Below are 18,480 nucleotides of genomic sequence, written 5' to 3'. Positions count from 1 at the left end.
TATTTTCCCTTCCTCTGCTGCCATTGCATCTACATCGGCCAACGTGCCTCGTCCGATTCAGCAGGGCCCGTCCTGCGTCTCTGGGCCGCGATGACTTTTGCCCAACTTTTGGATCAGGTTGGCGGCATGGGCCGTTTCCAGGTCCTCAACGTGCTGCTGCTGAGCTTCCCGATGGTCCTCATGGCAGCCCACAACCTCTTGCAGAACTTTACAGCAGCCGTCCCCGGGCACCGCTGCCGCACCGACATTAACGGCACGTGCGGCGGCGGCGGCAACATCACCGGAGGCGCAGACTGTCCTCTGAGAGCCTCCATCCCGACAGACGGCAACCAGGTGCTGCAGAAGTGCCGCCGCTTCGTCACCACCCAGTGGCACTTCCTCGAGCCCAATTCCACGGAGCTGGAGAGAACAGAGGCAGAGTTGGAGCCTTGCCTTGATGGCTGGACCTACGATGGCCGAGTCTTCACGTCGACCATTGTGACAGAGGTAGGAAGGCCTTAGGCGAGGATCAGCAATGCCTCGCCACATTTTGGGGGGGGGGATTGGATTGGGACTGAAGTGGGATTCTGGATGACATTGCAGGATTTGTGTAGATCGGGGACGGGGGACGGGACACTTGCTGCTAGACTATAGTCCCTGGTCTGGGGTGATGGGAATCGCAGTCAGTGCAGAGGTTAAGTGTGTTGGAAGTGGGCCTGGGAAACCAGGGTTCAAATCCCCACGCAGCTGGGTGACCTTCAGCCAGTCACTCTCTCTTAGACTGGCCTACCTCCCAAGGTTGTTGTGAGGATAAAGCGGAGAGGGGGATACACATGTTTGGCACCTTGAGCTCCTTGGTGGAAAGGCAGGGTACAAATAATAATTAAATAACCCGGAGGGTCCCCATCAATGATGTAGATGACTTCCTGTAACAAAACTTTGCACAAATAAAGGGAGGGGGGCAGAGATAGGCCACATGTCCACATTCAATATGAAATATGACTATGCCCAAGATTAATTTTTAAGGCAGCAATGCTAAGTAGCTAAATTGTGATTATCTATTTGCAAAAGTTTAGTGATTTAAATAACCCGTCCCCCCTCCTGCAAAGAAACCCCCCACCTTCTCCTAATCCTTCATTCATTAAAGCTCTCTGCAAAGAATCTCCATATAAATATGTGTTTTTTGGGAGGGGAAGGTCTATGGTTCAGAAGTGGAGGACCTGTTTTGTCTAAATTCAGCAAGTTCCTACTCAACACAATTGCCACAATACTTGCCAACAAGATTTAAGGATTAAAGTCTCTGCAGTAAAAACAACCTAGAGTCTGGCGGCATCTTAAACGCACACACGTTTATTGTGGGACAGAACCTAAGTGGTTAGATACATGAGGAGGCCACCTAAATGGTTATACCCTCTGACCATAGAGTTTGTTTATTCGTTGTTTGTTTTATTTTAAGTTTCTGTCCCTTCCCTTCAAAGGAGCCAGGGCTGCAAACCACAAAGCAGCAAAACAATACAATTTAAATTAAATCAAAAAGTTTAAAAACATTAAGAATATGTTGGTGTGCAACTAAGTCTTACTCAGAGTAGACCCATTGAAATTAATGTACACATTTTATTTAAATGGGTCTACTCTAAGTAAAAGTTAGTTTGAATACCACACATAGGTTGGAGCCAATGTTAGCCCTACTCTGAATAGTTAATTGAAATTAATGAGCATGACAACCTTAGGTCCATTCAATTCAACGGGGCTGCTCTGAGTAGGACATGCATTCTCAGTTCTACCTAGAGCAAGCATTGGAATAACGGACCCTTTATTTCAATGGGTCTACTCTGAGTAGGACTAATGCTTGATACAATCCTGTGCATTCCCTAACAAAGTGAGGGAAATGCAGCAGTAGATGTGTCCTGTTAATACTGTATGCCAAAGACAACTCAATTGTAGGGCCTCCCTCAAAATTGGATTATCACAGAATTTTAGAGTCAGAAGGGACTTCTGAGGTCATGATTGTACCCCCAACCTGCTGCTCAGCAGAGGAATAAACTCAAGCATCCCTGAGAGGTGGTTGTCCAGCCTCTGCTCAGATGACTCCAGCAAGGAGAGCTCACTCGTCCCATCCCAAAGCAAACCGGTCCCACCACTGAACACCATCTCCTTCTGTTGAGCTGAAATCTGTTTCCTTGCAATTTCCACCTTTGAGTTCTAGGCAGAGGCACCAGGTTCTCCAGAGGAATGGGGGGGGGGAGCCACACAACATCGCACAATGTCCTGATGTTGCAAGCGCAATGTTGCGAGGAGCCAGGAGGCGGAGGCGAACACCCTCTGAAAATTGAGGGGGGGGCCAGCCCCCTCAAAAATATATTCAGGGGCCCAAACTGCCTCGGCCCGTAGGAGTCAGCACCTATGGTTCTAGAAATGCCTTTTGGAGCTGCGGAGATTGAGCCAGGAGATGGTGATGCTGCCGTGCTAACCGCCCTCCCCCCCCCCCGCAGTGGGACCTGGTGTGCGACTTTCGGACGCTGCAGCAGATGGCCCAGTCAATCTACATGGCGGGGGTGCTGGTGGGTGCGGTCGCATTCGGAGGCCTCTCGGACAAGTAAGGCGTTTCGCGCTTCGAAAAACACGTCGCGAATGCACGTCACAGCGGTTGGTTCTAGCTGGGCCAGGGAATCCTTTGTTTGTTTGTTTTAAAAAATACATTCCTACTAGATTAATAAGTAGCAGCAAAATGGCAAATGGTATGTTGTGGGGACGGGGGCGCCATAAAAGGGGGACTGGGGGCCAGCCCCCCATATTTTCAAGGGAATTCCATGGCAATCCTCAAAAGGATGAGCCAGGATGAAGCGTCTTTGCCTTGGCACATCCCTTTCATGAAGGTAATGTGGCTGTGGGGGGGGGTATAATGGGCCAAGTCGGCCTGGCCGGGTTGGGGGTGGCGGCGCATGTGTGATGTCATGCACACACGCCACGTGCCCCCCCCCCCCCCATGATGGGGTCAACTCAGTGTGTGTGTGCAGGTAAGAAGAATTCATTGGGCCAGTTTTTTTCTTAGCCAGAAACTGACTTTCTCCCAGTCCCAGAGTTATCCGGATTACACACTGTGGGCTCAGGGCCAATGGAAGTATCCGACTTTGGGCTCATCTACATTTTCATTTGCCCTGTGATTTCTTCAATTCATCCCATGATCCTCAAAGGTTTTAGTGTTATCCTGCCACTTTCCTTGGGGAAACCCAAGGCGGCGATGGGTGGCAGCGATGTGTAAGGGCGGCTGGCGGCAAGATTTGCCCTCCCCAGATGGTGTGTTCTCTTACCATTCTCCAGCCATTATCGCCTTGGTGCTTCTACAGTAGCTCTGGGGTGGGAAGCCTCAGGCCCGGGGGACAAATTCTGCCCTCCATGACTCTCTTTCTGGCCTTCAGGAGCCTCCCCAGGCCACCCCAGCCAGACGCTCCTTGAGTGTTTATGCCTGGCTAGAATGCACCCTCAAACTCTGATACCGCCTCTTACTTGTCCAGGAGAAAGAGGCATGTGCAGAAACCGGCCGGCTGTACAAATATAACATTTGCATTCCTTGCCCCTCCCACTTTTGCCTCTGGTCCTGCCTACCACAGCCATGTGGCCCCTGGTAGGTTGCTCAGAAGGGAATGTGGCCCTCAGGCTGTAAAAGCTCCCCCACTCCTTTTCCAGATCATTCTTCCATTCCCACTGCTTCCAGATTTCACCCACACAGAGACCACCACCCTGCCTGTAACAAGACTCGTTCCTCCCCGGTTTAGGTTTGGCCGGAAAGCTTTGCTGATCTGGTCCTGTCTCCAAATGGCTGTTTCGGGGTCCTGCGCTGCTTTTTCCCCCAGCTTCACAGCTTACTGCATCTTCCGCTTCCTGTCAGGAATGGCTCTCTCAGGCATCGGGCTGAACTGCGTGTCGCTGTGTAAGTTAAGTTTCCTCTGGTGGCTGGTTCCAAGACTTAAAACTTTAGCCAAGCATGCTGCAAATCTGCCCTGAGGCCTCTGGGCATGTGCAAAGGACATTGTTCTCCTTCTCCCATTAACCACAGGCAGTCATATCCACCAAAAGCAACAAGTTACAGGTGAGAGAGAGTTTGAGTCTTGGAATCTCTTTTTTCATTTGTTTTTTTCCTGAGAAAATGGCCGCCTACGCACACTGCTTTTTCTTACCATGATATTAAATCAGGGGTCACCAACATGGTACCCTTGGGCACCCGGGCACCTTTGAGGACTTCCCCTGGAGCTCACAAAGCCTCTGAGGCCCCCCCCCACCACCACCACCACACAGGTACTGCCCCCTGCTGGAGAAGGTAGTTGCCCCTTTCTCCTTTGAAAGGTACGTGGAGACGATGAAGGAAGTTGAAAATGTGCTGCTGTTTCCTTGTTCAGCTCTGTTTTTCAAGCCTCTGATTAATTCTGCTAGATCTGACTTTTACACAGATCTCCTGGAAAATCAATGGGCTTTTTTCACCTGTATGTTGTGTATGCCAATGACACCAACTATAGGGGACCCTGGGGGGCCCAAGCACCCACTAATTTTTTTGTTGTGGGTGCTGCTCGGCACCCACACCGCAGGGCCTCCAATGCGACTTCTGGTGCCTCGTGACCATCTAATCTGCACACGTAATAAAGCAACTGAAACAGAGGCATCTTTTCTCATTCACACCTCTAAAACCTGGGTACAAAAAAGCACATAAATATGCATATATTCATGAAAAATAAATGGGAAAATGCATTGTATCAGGAGACATCGCTTTGCAAAAATATGCATATTAGGGAAAATTACAAACATTTATTTATTAGGAAAACTTCACACAAAAATGCTGGTGAATTTTCATGAGGATTTATATATATATATATAAAATAAACTTGCAAACTGATGTGGAATCAAGGAGGAATAAGATTGGTAAAATGAGAACCCGAGAGAAACAGCAATCATCATTGACAGATTCACTCATCCCTATGCACCAATGGGGAAAAATGAGTGACGACTACTTCCCACCCTTGTGATCTGGGTTCAAGTCTGATTTGTGCACACACACACACCCCCGAGGCAGTACGTTGTGTTGTAGTGAGTGTTGCACAGAATAAGGGATATCTGGGTTTAAATCTCCACTCATTGAGAGCATACGATATCGGACTAACAAAACCTGTTCTTCATTATTTACATGTGTGAATTCAAATCAGGGGATTAAACTGCCAAAATATTTAGAAGTGATAAATCTCCCTAAATATAGCAGTGCCTTAACATTAGCTAGGTTTGTGTTTTAACTTCTGTACTGCTGCAAAGAAGCTTTTAGGGTATCCCTTTCGATGTACATTTATATCCCAGAGGAACTGGAGACGTTCACTCTGTCCCATATGTTTTATACAGTGGTGTTTTTTGTTGTTGTTTTTAAAAAAGGAAAAAAGGTACTCACCATGAAATTGTTACAGTAAGTACCACACTTTTAACATGGGGGGAGAAGGTGCCGCTACTGTGTACCCTTGAGTACCCCCATGAAAAAAGTACTGGTTTTATATTTTCTGTTTGACACAGAGTTTAGGTCAAAGTTCTTGTTAGAAACCCCAGAATCAGTTAGGTGGGTGTTTAAATTTCTGCAAAAAGCATACATCAGATTGAATTTACAAAAAGAAAGAAAGAAATCTCAAAGAGAGTAAGACCTAAGAAATGCTGGTTTAATTTTTAAAATTTGATGCTGTTTCAAATAGTCTTTAAATTTCTTCCAGTCCTCCTGAAAAGAGGACTGAAAAGATTGATATTTGAGAATGAAATCAGAGGATATATAAGGTTTCAGTTATGAAATTAGTTAGTTTAAGATAGGAAATAAGAACTAGATATTAGTATTTTATGTTTATAAGGATTAAGATTAGATGAGAATGATGATTATACAATGTTATGAAATTACTGAAGAGGATTTGCAATGAACGCAGAAAGAGAGGATGTGAGGAGGTCCCATAACAATGTTAGTAATATTATAAGAATAGTTAAATAAGTGTTTGTTAAGATTTTTAGTTGTGTGTTTTTTGTATTTTTGTATTTGTATTTTTGTCTTTTTTGTAGTTTTTGTAGTGTTTTGTTGCATTTTATGTTTGTGATATTATCAAAATTTAATAAATTTCTTTTTCTAATTAATAATAATAATTTTTAAAATTTGGGCTTCTTGGTACCACGCTGGACCACAATGTAGCTTTGTTTGGAATCTCCACTCATCCATCATCATCATCATTTTTTACTTATACCCCGCCCATTTGGCCGGGCCTCCCCAGCCACTCTGGGCGGCTCCCAACAGAATATTAAAAACACAATAAAAAAATCAAACATTAAAAACTTCCCTAAACAGGGCTGCCTTCAGATGTCTTCTAAAAGTCAGAAAGTTGTTTATTTCCTTGACATCTGATGGGAGGGCGTTCCACAGGGCGGGCGCCACTACCGAGAAGGCCCTGTGCCTGGTTCCCTGTAACTTCACTTCTCGCAATGAGGGAACTGCCAGAAGCCCCTTGGAGATGGACCTCAATGTCCACGAAGCTCACTGAGCAACTCTGAGCCAGCCACTCTTCCTCTCTGTGTGGCCTACCTTATAGGGGTGTTATGATGATAACACGGGGGGTGGGATCGCAGTGCAAAATCATGCAAGAGCACAGCGTCCAAAATGGCAGCTGTTCTCTCCGGAGAACTGGATGTCCCAGCTTTCCTGGAACACTTACAAGATAGGGCCACAGTGTCCATGTCGTGCCCCCCCCCTCGCATTTTCCCGCAACTGGAATTCTGAAGCATTTCCCCTCCAATGGTGAAGGGAGAACCAGTTGCTAGTTGACACCCTGAAGCTCATAACTCCCATAAGGATGAGTCTCCTCCTTTTCACAGGGGAAGAGAGGAGTGGGGGGGGGGAGCTGTCCTGTCCATCTATCTGTCTGTCTGTGAGTCTTCTCCAAAGTTTCCCTCAAGCAGTGAGGGAAGGTGATGGGGAAATTCACTCCTTTGAACATTGCTAGATGGCAACGTGAGTTTTTCCTCTTCCAGCGGTAGAGTGGACCCCAATGCATTCCCGGGCCACCATCAGCATGGTAACTGGATACAGCTACAGCATCGGGCAGTTCATCCTCGCCGGCATAGCTTATGCCATCCGCGACTGGCGCTGGCTCCAGCTGGCCGTCTCCTTACCTTATTTCACCTTCTTCCTGTACGGCTGGTAGGTGGCGCTGTGGCCCTGCTCTCTTGTCTGCTGTGAGCGGCAGTAGTGGGAGTCCCTGCCCCCAAAACGCTGGCATTAATTGTGCAGGGAGGCTGGGGACTGGTGGGTGAAGGCAAGGGAAGCAGAGGTTGTGGGGAAGGAGCTGGGGAGGAAGGAGTGCCTTGAGGGCTTTGCAAAGAAGGACACTCGTCATTTGAGGAACGGGGGGAGTGTCACAAGGAAGCCTCTGGAAGGGGAGGCTGGAGAAGCAAGGAGGGGGAAAAGGGGTGTCTCTTCTCCTCTCTCGCAGTCCCCATTTAAGCATGCCACTTTAAAGATAAAGATGCAGGGTTTATCCACCTTTACCATTCCTCCACGCTTTCCAGGCACAACCACACGTCTGTGTCCGAGCACCCTTTTTCTTTCGCTCCGAAGCTTCCCCCACAAAAAAAACACAACTCTTTAAAGCTGAATTGGAGCAAACAGCGCTCTGCAGAAAACCCGAACTTCCATTTGCTCCGATTCAGCTTTAAAGAGCAGGTCCTGTGTTTGCACCATTGACAAACAGTAGTTCAACAGTAAAAGCTTCCCCAGCACATTATCATAGGGAAGCTCCAACTGTTGTTTTCCTGCCTTTCTTGAAGCCAAGCGTGCTGACTCGGGAGGGTGATTGGAGCGGCTGATATCGTGTGTGATGCCGTGATGTCACAAGTCGCATCCGGGCATCACGCGTGATGCTGTGATGCTGCACGTGACGCCCAGACATCGGACACGACACCAAGACACAACGCCATCGTGCACAATGTCTGGGTGTCTGGGCAGCTCCTCTGCTGCCGCCTCCTGCCACTGCCATGAGCCGGGGGCTGCTCCCCCACCATGGAAGAGGGAGGAGCCGCCGCATCCCAGACTCACGCGACTGTGGAACACCCAGGCATCGCACGCAACAGCTTTGCATCTAGGTGTTGCGCATCACAGCGTCGTGGCCAGGTATCACATCTGGGGTCTGAGCGTCCCGTACGATGTCATGACATCACATGTGATGCCCAGACAAACATTGTGGGGACTCTGCCCCCCATTAATAAATATTGGGGTGGGGGCTCAAAGGGGTTTAACCCCTAGGAGTCGGTGCCCCTGCTTACAGCCATTGGAGGCACAGAAGTATAAGCCCTAAGAAGGGGGGGTGGGAAAGCTAGATGAACCTAGGGAGGGGGTTGTTGGAGGAGGAGATGCATGGGGTGCAGAGCTGTTAAACAAATACCCAAGGGCTCCTTCTGTAGAGGAGGGTGGGCATTACCTAGGGGTTGTATTCACCTGCTTTTACCTCACTGTGTCCTAGTTCCCCCACCTTGCTGCCTCTCTGTTTTCTCTTGCCCAGGTGGTTTACAGAGTCTGCCCGGTGGTATGCCACAGCTGGCAAACTGGACCAGGCCCTCAAGGAGCTGCAGAAAGTGGCACGGATAAATGGGCAGAAGGAGCAAGGGCAGAAGCTCAGCCTCGAGGTAGCGAGAGAAAGAAATGTTTCTTCCTTTTCTTCCTGGTTTACGCTCCTAAGCCTTTAACATCTGCACAACAGGTAGAGATTCAGCAGTGCCAGCTCCACCCCCCCCAAAAAACACCAAAAAATGCACCTCTCTGCTGTTAAAAAAAAAACAGCACCAGTTGAATATCTGCCTGCCAAACATCTACAGGGAACAGGAGCCTGCCTGGGAGTGCAGGTGGGGAATGGTAACAACCTTAGGAAGAAGGTGAGGTGGACCAGCCACCCAAGAAATGGCTGTGTGTATTTTGCAGCAGTCTTGATTCCGCAGTCAGGATACACTAATTCTGCAATCGGGGTGCAGGTTGTGGATTCGCCTGTTTGGCCTCTGCCCTCACTAGCCTGCTGATCTGTAAGGTTTCCGATGGGGCTTGAAAAAGGTTGAGGATTGAATGTGGAACCTTCTTTATCCAAAGCATGCACTCGAACGTGGAACTATGGCCCTTCCCCTTAAACATTAAGTAAGTTCCCATTCGCCTCGCGATTCCATCCCTAAATGCGCGGAATTTGGCAGGAGACCACAGCGGACGGCAGGCAACACCTTGCTTGTCTTTTCCTTGCAGGTCTTGAAAGCCAGCCTACAGAAAGAGACACCCTCGGCCAAGTCCAACTTCACGGCAGCTGACTTGGTGCGAACGCCTGTTGTGCGAAGGGTAACGTGTTGCCTTTGTTTCGTCTGGTAAGTTTGAGGTGGAAACAGCTGGTGGGGAAGGCAAGAGAGGGAATGAATGAAGCGGAAGCAGAATGGACGTTCCCCACATCAAATGGGGTGCGCATTTTGCGTGGTCGCGAGTAGCCCCCTTAGATCACAAAGCAGCTCCTGGCAGTTGGGCCTGGCACCGCCATCCCAGGTTGGATACCTGTGGACTCCACCTACTCCAGCAGCCGCCCAATCCCGCCTGGGGAGGTGTTGCCGGGGGGGGGATTGGCCAGGGAGAAGGAGGGATTATACAGTGCACACAATAAAACTTGAGTCATACCTGGGAAGCGGCCGTCAGATTCAGAGCTTCCCCACCCTCCACTCCCTTCAATTGATGTTTCCTTTGCAGGTTAACCACCTTTTCCCCCCACAGCCACACAGGCACGCAGGCGCTGCTATGTCAAGGTCGCTGTTGAAGGGCTGGAAAGGACTTTCCCTGCATTAGCAGGTTTCGCCTTTCCCGTAGCAATTCGTCACAACTTTGGCGGTTGTAGGCCTTGGGCGGAATCCTTTAGTCATCTACAAAATTGGGGGGGCGTGGGGCAGTGACCCCCGCCCCTATTGCGATGTCGATAACAGGGTTCCCATTAAAGGGGTCTCAGGGGGAGGCATTGGCCATACGCCCAGAGGTCGTCACTGCCCTCCCCCTCCAGCAGCGGCGAACAGGGGGGCGGGCTATCTGCTTGAACATATGTTCTCCAGAGTTAGCCCACTCACTCCTCACTCAGGCTGGATAACCCTAAAATTACCCAGAACCCCGGCTGGGGGGCTGGGAAGGATAAACACCCAATGCCTGAGCCAAGGTCTCCCTACATCTGAATATTAATAAAGCTGTGGTCAATTTAATCCCATAGAACGTTGTCACGTTTCGTTATTTCCCTCAGGAGCTGCCCGGGGTTCGAGGGACTCCGCCTGGCCACGCAAAAGCCAGATCGCTTTAAAGATCGTTTGCTCGGCTCAGTAGTGGGGGGCTCAGTTGGTTAGAGCAGTGGTGTAGTGTGGGGGGCTGGGGGGCTGTGCCCCAGGTGCTTTTTTGAGAGTGGGCGTGATCAGCCCCCCCCCTCCACAAGCTCCCTCTCAGACTAACCTACCTCACAGGGTTGTTGTGAGGGACTAAATGAGGGGAGAATCCACATTTGCCACCTTGAGCTCTGTGGAGAAAAAGTTGGGATATACAGTGGTTCCTCAGTTTTCGAATGTAATCCCTTCCTGAACACCGTTCGGCTTCCGAAACATTCGAAAACCGAGGCACAAAGGGAGAATTCCAATTTCAATGGAGAAAATTGTAAAACACACGCAGCGGAAGCCATTCGACTTCCAAGGCGCGTTCGAAAATGAAATCATTTACTTCCGGGTTTTTGGTGTTTGAAAACCGAAATGTTCGGCTTCTGGGACGCTCAGAAAACAGAGGAACCATTGTAAATGGAATGCTAGGTGGTTGGTTGTAAGTCGCTTTGGGTTGGAAGGCGACTAACAAATTTAATTAATAAATAAAGAATAATGATGGAAAACAGAGTCCAAAAACATTCGGGGGGCGGGTCAAAGGTTGAAAAGCATTGAGCTAACTCGGTATCTATGCTGACAGGCAGCGGATTCACCTGGTTTCTGACGGGGGTGTCCCTCCGTTCCACCTGGAGATGCTGGAGATTGAACCTGGGACTTTACGCAAAGCAAATGTTCTGCCCCTGAGCCGCAACCCTCAGCTTATTTTTGTGTTTTCCCTGTATCCACCACCAGGTTCTCCACCAGCTTCGCCTACTATGGGTTGGCTATGGACCTGCAGAACTTTGGGGTCAGCGTCTACCTCATCCAGGTGATCTTTGGGGCCGTCGATATCCCAGCGAAACTCATTGCCTTCGTTGTGATTTGCTACTTTGGCCGCAGGATCACCCAGGCATTGACTCTCATCCTAGCAGGCCTGTCCATTGCCGGAAACATCTTTGTCCCCCAAGGTGAGACTCCAGATAAACCACACTTTAGGGGGCTCCTCTGGACCATTGAGCATTCATTCTGATTTGCTTGCACAAAGCTTATGCGGAAGTTGGATTTATTGAGCACTTGCTCCAATTCGTTTCCTGGGAGGTTATACATTGACAACGAATGTTCATCCTGATTTGTTTGCAGGCTGTTCATGCATCTTCTCTCCACCCACACTTTTCAGTGTATGTCCCCATCACTTTCCAAACTGTCTGTTTGGAATGCTTTATGCATTAAATTTATATCCCACGGCTCTTCCTCCAAGATCTCAGGGCATCTTATTTTTTCAAGTGGGTAATAAGGTAATAATAATAATAATAATAATAATAATAATAATAATAATAATAATAATAATAATAATAATAATATTTGTACCCCACCCACCTGACTGGGTTGTCCCAGCCACTCTGGGTGGCTTCCAACATATATAAAGACACAACGTATTTTTTGCTCCATAAGACGCACCTAAACTTTAGACGCACATAATTTTTAGAGTAGGAAAGGGGGAAAGCCCTGTTTTTTTGAGGATCAGCTCAAAGTGGTGCAGCTTCTTTTGCAAAGGGAAAAGCCCTGTTTTTTTTAGGATCAGCTCAAAGTGCTCTATTTTTTTACAAAGAGAGAAGGGGTGTTGAAAGGAAGCCGCTGAACAGCTGTTCAGCAAGTGATCGGGAGAGAGATGAGGCTCCTTTTCCAGCCCCGCCCCCTTGCCCAGGCCTCAATTGTTGAATGCAGAGGGAGGCTGCAAAACATGCTTCTGCAAACCTATGTTTCCTGGTATGTGCTTAAGCTCCTCCCACAAAATAGAGAACAGTCAGGTTTTGTACTGCTTGAGGTGTTTGGGCACCCTCCAAGGACCTCTTGGGAACTGTAGTCTGGTGAGGGTGCGGAAAGCAGATTCCTAGGGTTATAGGCTCCCAACAGGGTTTCCTGTGGAAGAGGAAAGGCTGCTTGTTTCAGTGTGAAGTGGGATTAACTCCTAGAATTGTGTGGCACAAGACCTTGTGACTGAGGCTACAGGTTCATGCTTCTGGCTCAAAAGCATGTGGAAGAATAGGTGAAAGAGCCCCTGAGCGTATGCAGGGTACATTTTTCTTACGGACAGCTTCCTTCCTCCAGGCAAATTTTAATTCATTAATTCATTTGCTTATTTTGCATATGTGGATATTACCCAACAGCTAAAGTTTTCTGAGTGTTAAATCCACAAAACAGCAAATAATCAGGGGGGGGGGGCTTTTTGTTGAAACCACAGCATAGTGGGAAAGGATTAAACTGCAGCGTTATTTTAAAACCACAAACAGACACGTTAAATGCAATTCCTTATTTAACATAATGTGTCGTTTCGCTCACAGTGTAAATGCCAATATTCACCAAAGCTTGATTGTTTATATAATAGGGTTAAAATGTGGCTGTTGCCTGCCACCTTCAGGCTGCCACCCTTGTGATTGGCTGAGCTGCTGGTGAGATCACAGAATGTTCACAAATGCTCTAATGGTTCCGAGAAGGTTGCTGGTGACACAACACTGACAAACTGCGAAAGGTCATTTGGCTGGAGACAGAGGGAGAAAACCTTATCTTAAGATTGAGGTGGGGGGCGGGCAGGAAATGTATGCCAAATGCAAAGTGGAACAGGAAGTCAAATAATGGCGAGAAACCAAAGGTCGAAACGGTAACAGAATTTGTCAGGGGGCTCGGGGTTGGAGGGCTCTGGACAATAGTTGTTTGCAAAATCATTCGATTTGACCTTCTCCCCAGATATGCAGATCCTGCGCACTGTCTTCGCTGTCTTTGGGAAAGGGTGCTTGGCAGCCTCTTTCAACTGTGTCTTCTTATACACGGGAGAGCTTTACCCCACGGTGATCAGGTACCTCAGACTTAGCAGAAGCTCTTCACTGTCGGCCATTTTATATGGACGGTTATCCTGGAATACCGTCAGAACCAGGCCAGGGCTCCGAACAGAGTGAGCTCTGTCTTGCGGACCCGGAAATAAATGCGCAAGATATCAGCCCAGTCATGTGAGAGCAAGGCACCCAAAATGGCCGTCGTACTCTTGGGGGGGGGGAATGAGATGTCCCAGTTTTTCCAGGGCAGTTGATGGGTATACAATACTGCCCACTGCTATTCCTTCTACATTCTGTGGCCTGAGCACACACAACTGCGGGGAGCTCCCTGGAGGTGGAAGCCCCCTAGACCCAAGCTATTTAAGGCAGGCCGGTCTTTTAAAACAGGCAGGTGGAGCCATCCTTCAATTAACCCGGCTGCCGTGGAGGCTGGTCCATTCGGGCGAATGGGGCGGTGCCCCACCAATCTCAGTCTCCCATACTGTATGCCAGCCGCCTTCCACCAGTCTTCATATACCCAGCTATCCCTGGGATTGGCACTGCCTGGCAGCTTCCTCCTCCTCTTCCTCAATCTCAGTGTTGCTCCATGTAGAACTCAGCAGGGAGGAAGAGGAGAGCAAAACCAGAACAAGTCGGCTGCTCTGCCTGTCGTTGGCTCTGGCTCCCCCTAGTGTTGGGCTCCCTGCCTTTTGCCCTACCAGTCCCAATGAGCACCACACACCATAGAATCATAGAATAGAATCATAGAATCATCGAGTTGGAAGAGACCACAAGGGCCATCCAGTCCAACCCCCTGCCAAGCAGGAAACACCATCAAAGCATGCCTGACAGGTGGCTGTCAAGCCTCTGCTTAAAGACCTCCAAAGAAGGAGACTCCACCACACTCCTTGGCAGCAAATTCCACTGTCGAACAGCTCTTACTGTCAGGAAGTTCTTCCTAATGTTTAGGTGGAATCTTCTTTCTTGTAGGCCAATCTATTTAGGCCAACAATAACGAGCCTGTGGCCCTCCAGACAACTCCCATCATCCCGCACTATTGGCCATGCTGGTTGGGTCTGATGGGAGTTGAAGTCTGGGGTCATCTGGGGGGGGGCACCACAGTTTCCCCCAGTTTAAGTCTTTCCCCCTTTGTCAACTTTATGTCCGTTTGCATGGCAGGCAAACCGGGATGGGGTTTGGGAACACCATGGCTCGTGTCGGCGGGATCGTGGCTCCCTTGGTGAGGATGACCGGCGAGTATTCCCCATCTCTCCCCCTTCTGATCTATGGGGCAGCTCCCATCATCTCCGGCATTGCCGCCTGCTTCCTTCCAGAGACCCTGAACATGCCCCTACCTGATACCATTGAAGATGTGGAGAACCAGTAAGTAGGATCTGCCTTTTCCCCTCCTCATTCCTTAACCACGTTTGTTTGCTAATTAGTAGAGCAACCCCGGTGCCTGCCATTGTTTGGGAATTCCGAGAGGACCCCCCCACACACACACACAAAACCCACAGTGCAGTTTAAAAATCAGTGGCTAAAACTGGCGCAGTTTTGAAAGGTTCATCATTCAGCCCGGACACTGAGATCCAGCACCGAGGGCCTTCTGGCGGTTCCCTCATTGCGAGAAGTGAGGACCGCAGTTTGGGGGTGCCTGCTCTAACCACTGCACCACATTGCCTTCCTTCCATTTAGTAAGCCATCAGTGGCTGGGACAAGGTCTGTGTTGGCGGAGAAGTGACTTGCATCAAGGAAAACACAACATTCCTGCATTTTACCCAAAATAGTTAAAGGACACGTGAAGGTTCTTATGCTAGCAACGTTTATAGAGATATTATAATACAAACAGAAGAAACGGTGCCTTTTCATGTCATGATTCATACACAGGAATTGTCATCATTTAGGCTACCCCCTCTCTTAATTCAAAACATGGAATGGGCGTCATTTGGCTCATCAAAGTATGCAAATCATAATTGCATGAATTATCTGCCTATATCATGCAGATCACTCACAAAGTGTGCAGATAATCAGCTTACACAGATGAAACTGGCTTGTGAAGCGAAGACGTTGAATTTGCTGTTGCCACTGTCACATGGTAGACACTGACTGAAAGGCCTAGGGATAGTTCCCCACAGTTTAGGGACCAAAAACTGCTGCCTTCGCACCAGATTTGGCAATCAGACAAATAAATCTGGTTTGTTTGCTTTAAAACATCTTTTTACCATGCTGTTTTACTCTATAAATGCTCCCAGAGTGGCTTAAAAAGATAATGCAGTTTTGTATGTTATTTCCATCGAGATACATATTTACATGTATGCTGTACAGAAGTATATGCATTTTTGTATGCATTGCTTAGCGGAGAAACAGCATTGCAAAATTCAGGAAAGCGTGCATTTCAAAAGATGGCTGTGGGTTGATTTGCATCTTGTTTTTCGAAAGGTAAGTTCCCCTTTAAGTGCAAACGGAATCGAATTTCTGCCCAACACTACGGGGAGGTCATCTAATCCAACCCCACCGTGACTCTTATCTTCTGTTTAAAATTGCTTTGAGCAATTTGGCGTGAAGGTAAAGTCTGCATTCAGGCCCTGGATTATCTCCGTTAATTTGCAGGAACAAATGATTAACTCAAGGTGCCTAAAAACGGAGTAACCTTGGACCCGACGGAAATTTCCTCCGCAGGTCCTCTCCTGCAGATTTTGGGGGGATGGCTGCGTATTCCCGAGAGAGAAGTGATGCTTGCTTTTCCTTTCCTTTGCTGATCAGCATCTTGACATAGGAATCCAAGGGTGTGGCTGAGCAATCTCCAGCTCCTCTGCTAGCTGAAAGACTAGCTTGTGAGGGGAAGCAGTCCAGTTGCAGGCTGCACACACCCCTTAACAACAACAAAAAATGCCCCTGATCAGTACAGAACTTAAGGAAAGCTTTTCAACACATCAGCTGGCATGTTCATGGAAATCAGAAGGGCAAGTGCTGCTGTACTGCTTGGGGCCTTCCCACAAGGGCATCTGATCGGCCACTGAGAGACTAATGGGCCATTGGCCTGATCCTGCTCTTCTTAGGTTCTTATGTGCAGAACAACCTCCCTTGAGCAAACAGAATCTCCAGCCGAAACAAAATAAAAAATAAAAAAATACATTCCAGTAGCACCTTTGTTGTTGTTGTTGTTCAGTCGTTCAGTCGTGTCCGACTCTTCGTGACCCCATGGACCAGAGCACGCCAGGCACGCCTATCCTTCACTGCCTCTCGCAGTTTGGCCAAACTCATGTTGGTAGCTTCGAGAACACTGTCCAACCATCTCATCCTCTGTTGTCCCCTTCTCCTTGTGCCCTCCATTTTTCCCAACATCAGGGTCTTTTCCAGGGAGTCTTCTCTTCTCATGAGGTGGCCAAAGTACTGGAGCCTCAACTTCAGGATCTGCCCTTCCAGTGAGCACTCAGGGCTGATTTCTTTAAGAATGGATAGGTTTGATCTTCTTGCAGTCCATGGGACTCTCAAGAGTCTCCTCCAGCACCATAATTCAAAAGCATAAATTCTTCGGCGATCAGTCTTCTTGATGGTCCAGCTCTCACTTCCGTACATTACTACTGGGAAAAACATAGCTTTAACTATACGGACCTTTGCCGGCAAGGTGATGTCTTTGCTTTTTAAGATGCTGTCTAGGTTTGTCATTGCTTTTCTCCCAAGAAGCAGGCGTGGTGTACACCAGTGTGGTGTAGCGGTTAAGAGCGGTGGACTCGTAATCTGGTGAACCGGGTTCGATTCCCAGCTCCTCCGCATGCAGCTGCTGGGTGACCTTGGGCTAGTCACGCTTCTCTGAAGTCTCTCAGCCCCACTCACCTCACAGAGTGTTTGTTGTGGGGGAGGAAGGGAAAGGAGAATGTGAGCCGCTTTGAGACTCCTTCGGGTAGTGATAAAGCGGGATATCAAATCCAAACTCTTCTTCTTCTTCTAAGTAGCACCTTAGAGACCAACTAAGTTTGTTCTTAGGTGCTACTGGAAGGATTTTTATTTATTTTTTATTTTGTTTTGACTACAGCAGACCAACACGGCTGGCTACCTACCTGTAACAGAATCTCCAGCTGAAGTCAGCTTGGATTACACGGGCAAGAGGGTCCTGTGTGCCTGTTAAAACATCCCCTGCCTTCCGAAATACTTTTTTTTTTTTTAATGGAAACACAAGCCTGGAGTTCAGAGGCCTTTAGTATCAAATCCAGTAGTACTATGTGGGAAATGAAGGTTAAACCAGCTATGGCACACCTGCTCTAAAGAACTATCCAGGACTTCTAATCCAGGGGGAGGGCCAGGGGGGCCGTAGCCCCAGGCGCATGGTTTTGAAGGGGTACGAGTCAGGCGCCCCCATGCAGGGATCCCCACCCTGCCTGCCGCCAGAGGACTCTGGACCCTGGAGCCTAGTCTTGCCGCCGTGCCCCTAGCCTCCTCGCCAAGGGACAGCCGGCCGGGCTCCCCTCTGCGGAGGCAGACAGACTGGTGGTACAGCTGAGCCCCATGAACCCTCTGTGTCCTGAGCCCACCTGGCAGCAGCAGCCTGGCGGCAGCAGCAGTAAAACATTAGCTGGCATAGCAGGTTTTCTTCACCCTCCATGCCCAGCCCCTCATTTTATTATTGAGCTGAGCTGGGGAGGAGTCAGTTTGTAAGATTACCTACACCTAAGCAGAAGGATTTGCAGGAACCCATAATATTCCCCCAATCCTCTCTCTCTCCCCCCCCCCCCCAATTCAGCTTCATTATTTTGTCTTCTTCTAGGAACTTGGAGCAGCAGAAAGGCGACGAGGGCTGCAAAGGAAACCCTTCCCATCAGGACGACATTTTCCTGGACATGAGGATGTTTAAAGATCCCAGGCCGCTTGAAAACACAGGAAAAGGAGATGGGGCAGCCGCTGGCCCAGCCAAGAGTAGCTGAGCATCAAAGGTGTGGCCCCATGGGCAGGGAAGCCTCTGCTGCCTGCAGTGTACCACCTCCAGCAATAATAAAAAAAACCTCAGTGCCTTCTTCCACCAGCATAGCAAAGTCGAGACATTCTGTTAATCGTAATAGGCTAGGACACCGTTCTGCCCTGGCTGACATGTCCAAGTGTGAAAAACTCACAGCTGGGGACCTGCAAAAAAGCAGGGGGGGCATCCTCATCTCCTTAAAGGGCTTCTTGTGTTCGGGGATCTGACCTGCCATGCCCTCCACCCTGCAATGACACTGTAAGGTGGAAGGGGCTTAAGCTAGTCTCTGCTGCAGGGACCCACCAACTCTCGTTTTTCCAGTTACCAGTTCAG

At 48.8% G+C, this 18,480-nt stretch overlaps 1 protein-coding gene across 1 annotated transcript; it reads left to right on the top strand.

Moving 5' to 3' along the window:
• LOC117039025 (solute carrier family 22 member 6-B-like) lies at positions 1–18,182 on the top strand. The gene is made up of 10 exons (XM_033136059.1): positions 1–486; positions 2,472–2,575; positions 3,756–3,910; positions 7,012–7,180; positions 8,538–8,661; positions 9,263–9,378; positions 11,137–11,351; positions 13,129–13,237; positions 14,373–14,576; positions 17,959–18,182. Exons 1-10 carry the CDS (start codon positions 91–93, stop codon positions 18,113–18,115), a joined length of 1,749 nt encoding a protein of 582 aa, XP_032991950.1. The 5' UTR covers positions 1–90; the 3' UTR covers positions 18,116–18,182.
• The last annotated feature ends 298 nt before the right edge of the window (positions 18,183–18,480 follow it).

Source organism: Lacerta agilis, chromosome 17 (genome assembly GCF_009819535.1).
Source record: "Lacerta agilis isolate rLacAgi1 chromosome 17, rLacAgi1.pri, whole genome shotgun sequence".
Taxonomy (NCBI): domain Eukaryota; kingdom Metazoa; phylum Chordata; class Lepidosauria; order Squamata; family Lacertidae; genus Lacerta; species Lacerta agilis.
The sequence above is the reverse complement of the archived record's forward strand: the minus strand, read 5'-3'. Positions and strand labels throughout refer to the sequence as shown.

Coding starts and splice junctions, on each gene's coding strand:
- LOC117039025 (XM_033136059.1), top strand. CDS start 91: ATGACTTTTGCCCAACTTTTGGATCAGGTTGGCGGCATGGGCCGTTTC. Junction 2,576..3,755: donor TTCGGAGGCCTCTCGGACAA/GTAAGGCGTTTC, acceptor TCCCCGGTTTAG/GTTTGGCCGGAAAGCTTTGC. Junction 8,662..9,262: donor GGCAGAAGCTCAGCCTCGAG/GTAGCGAGAGAA, acceptor TTTTCCTTGCAG/GTCTTGAAAGCCAGCCTACA.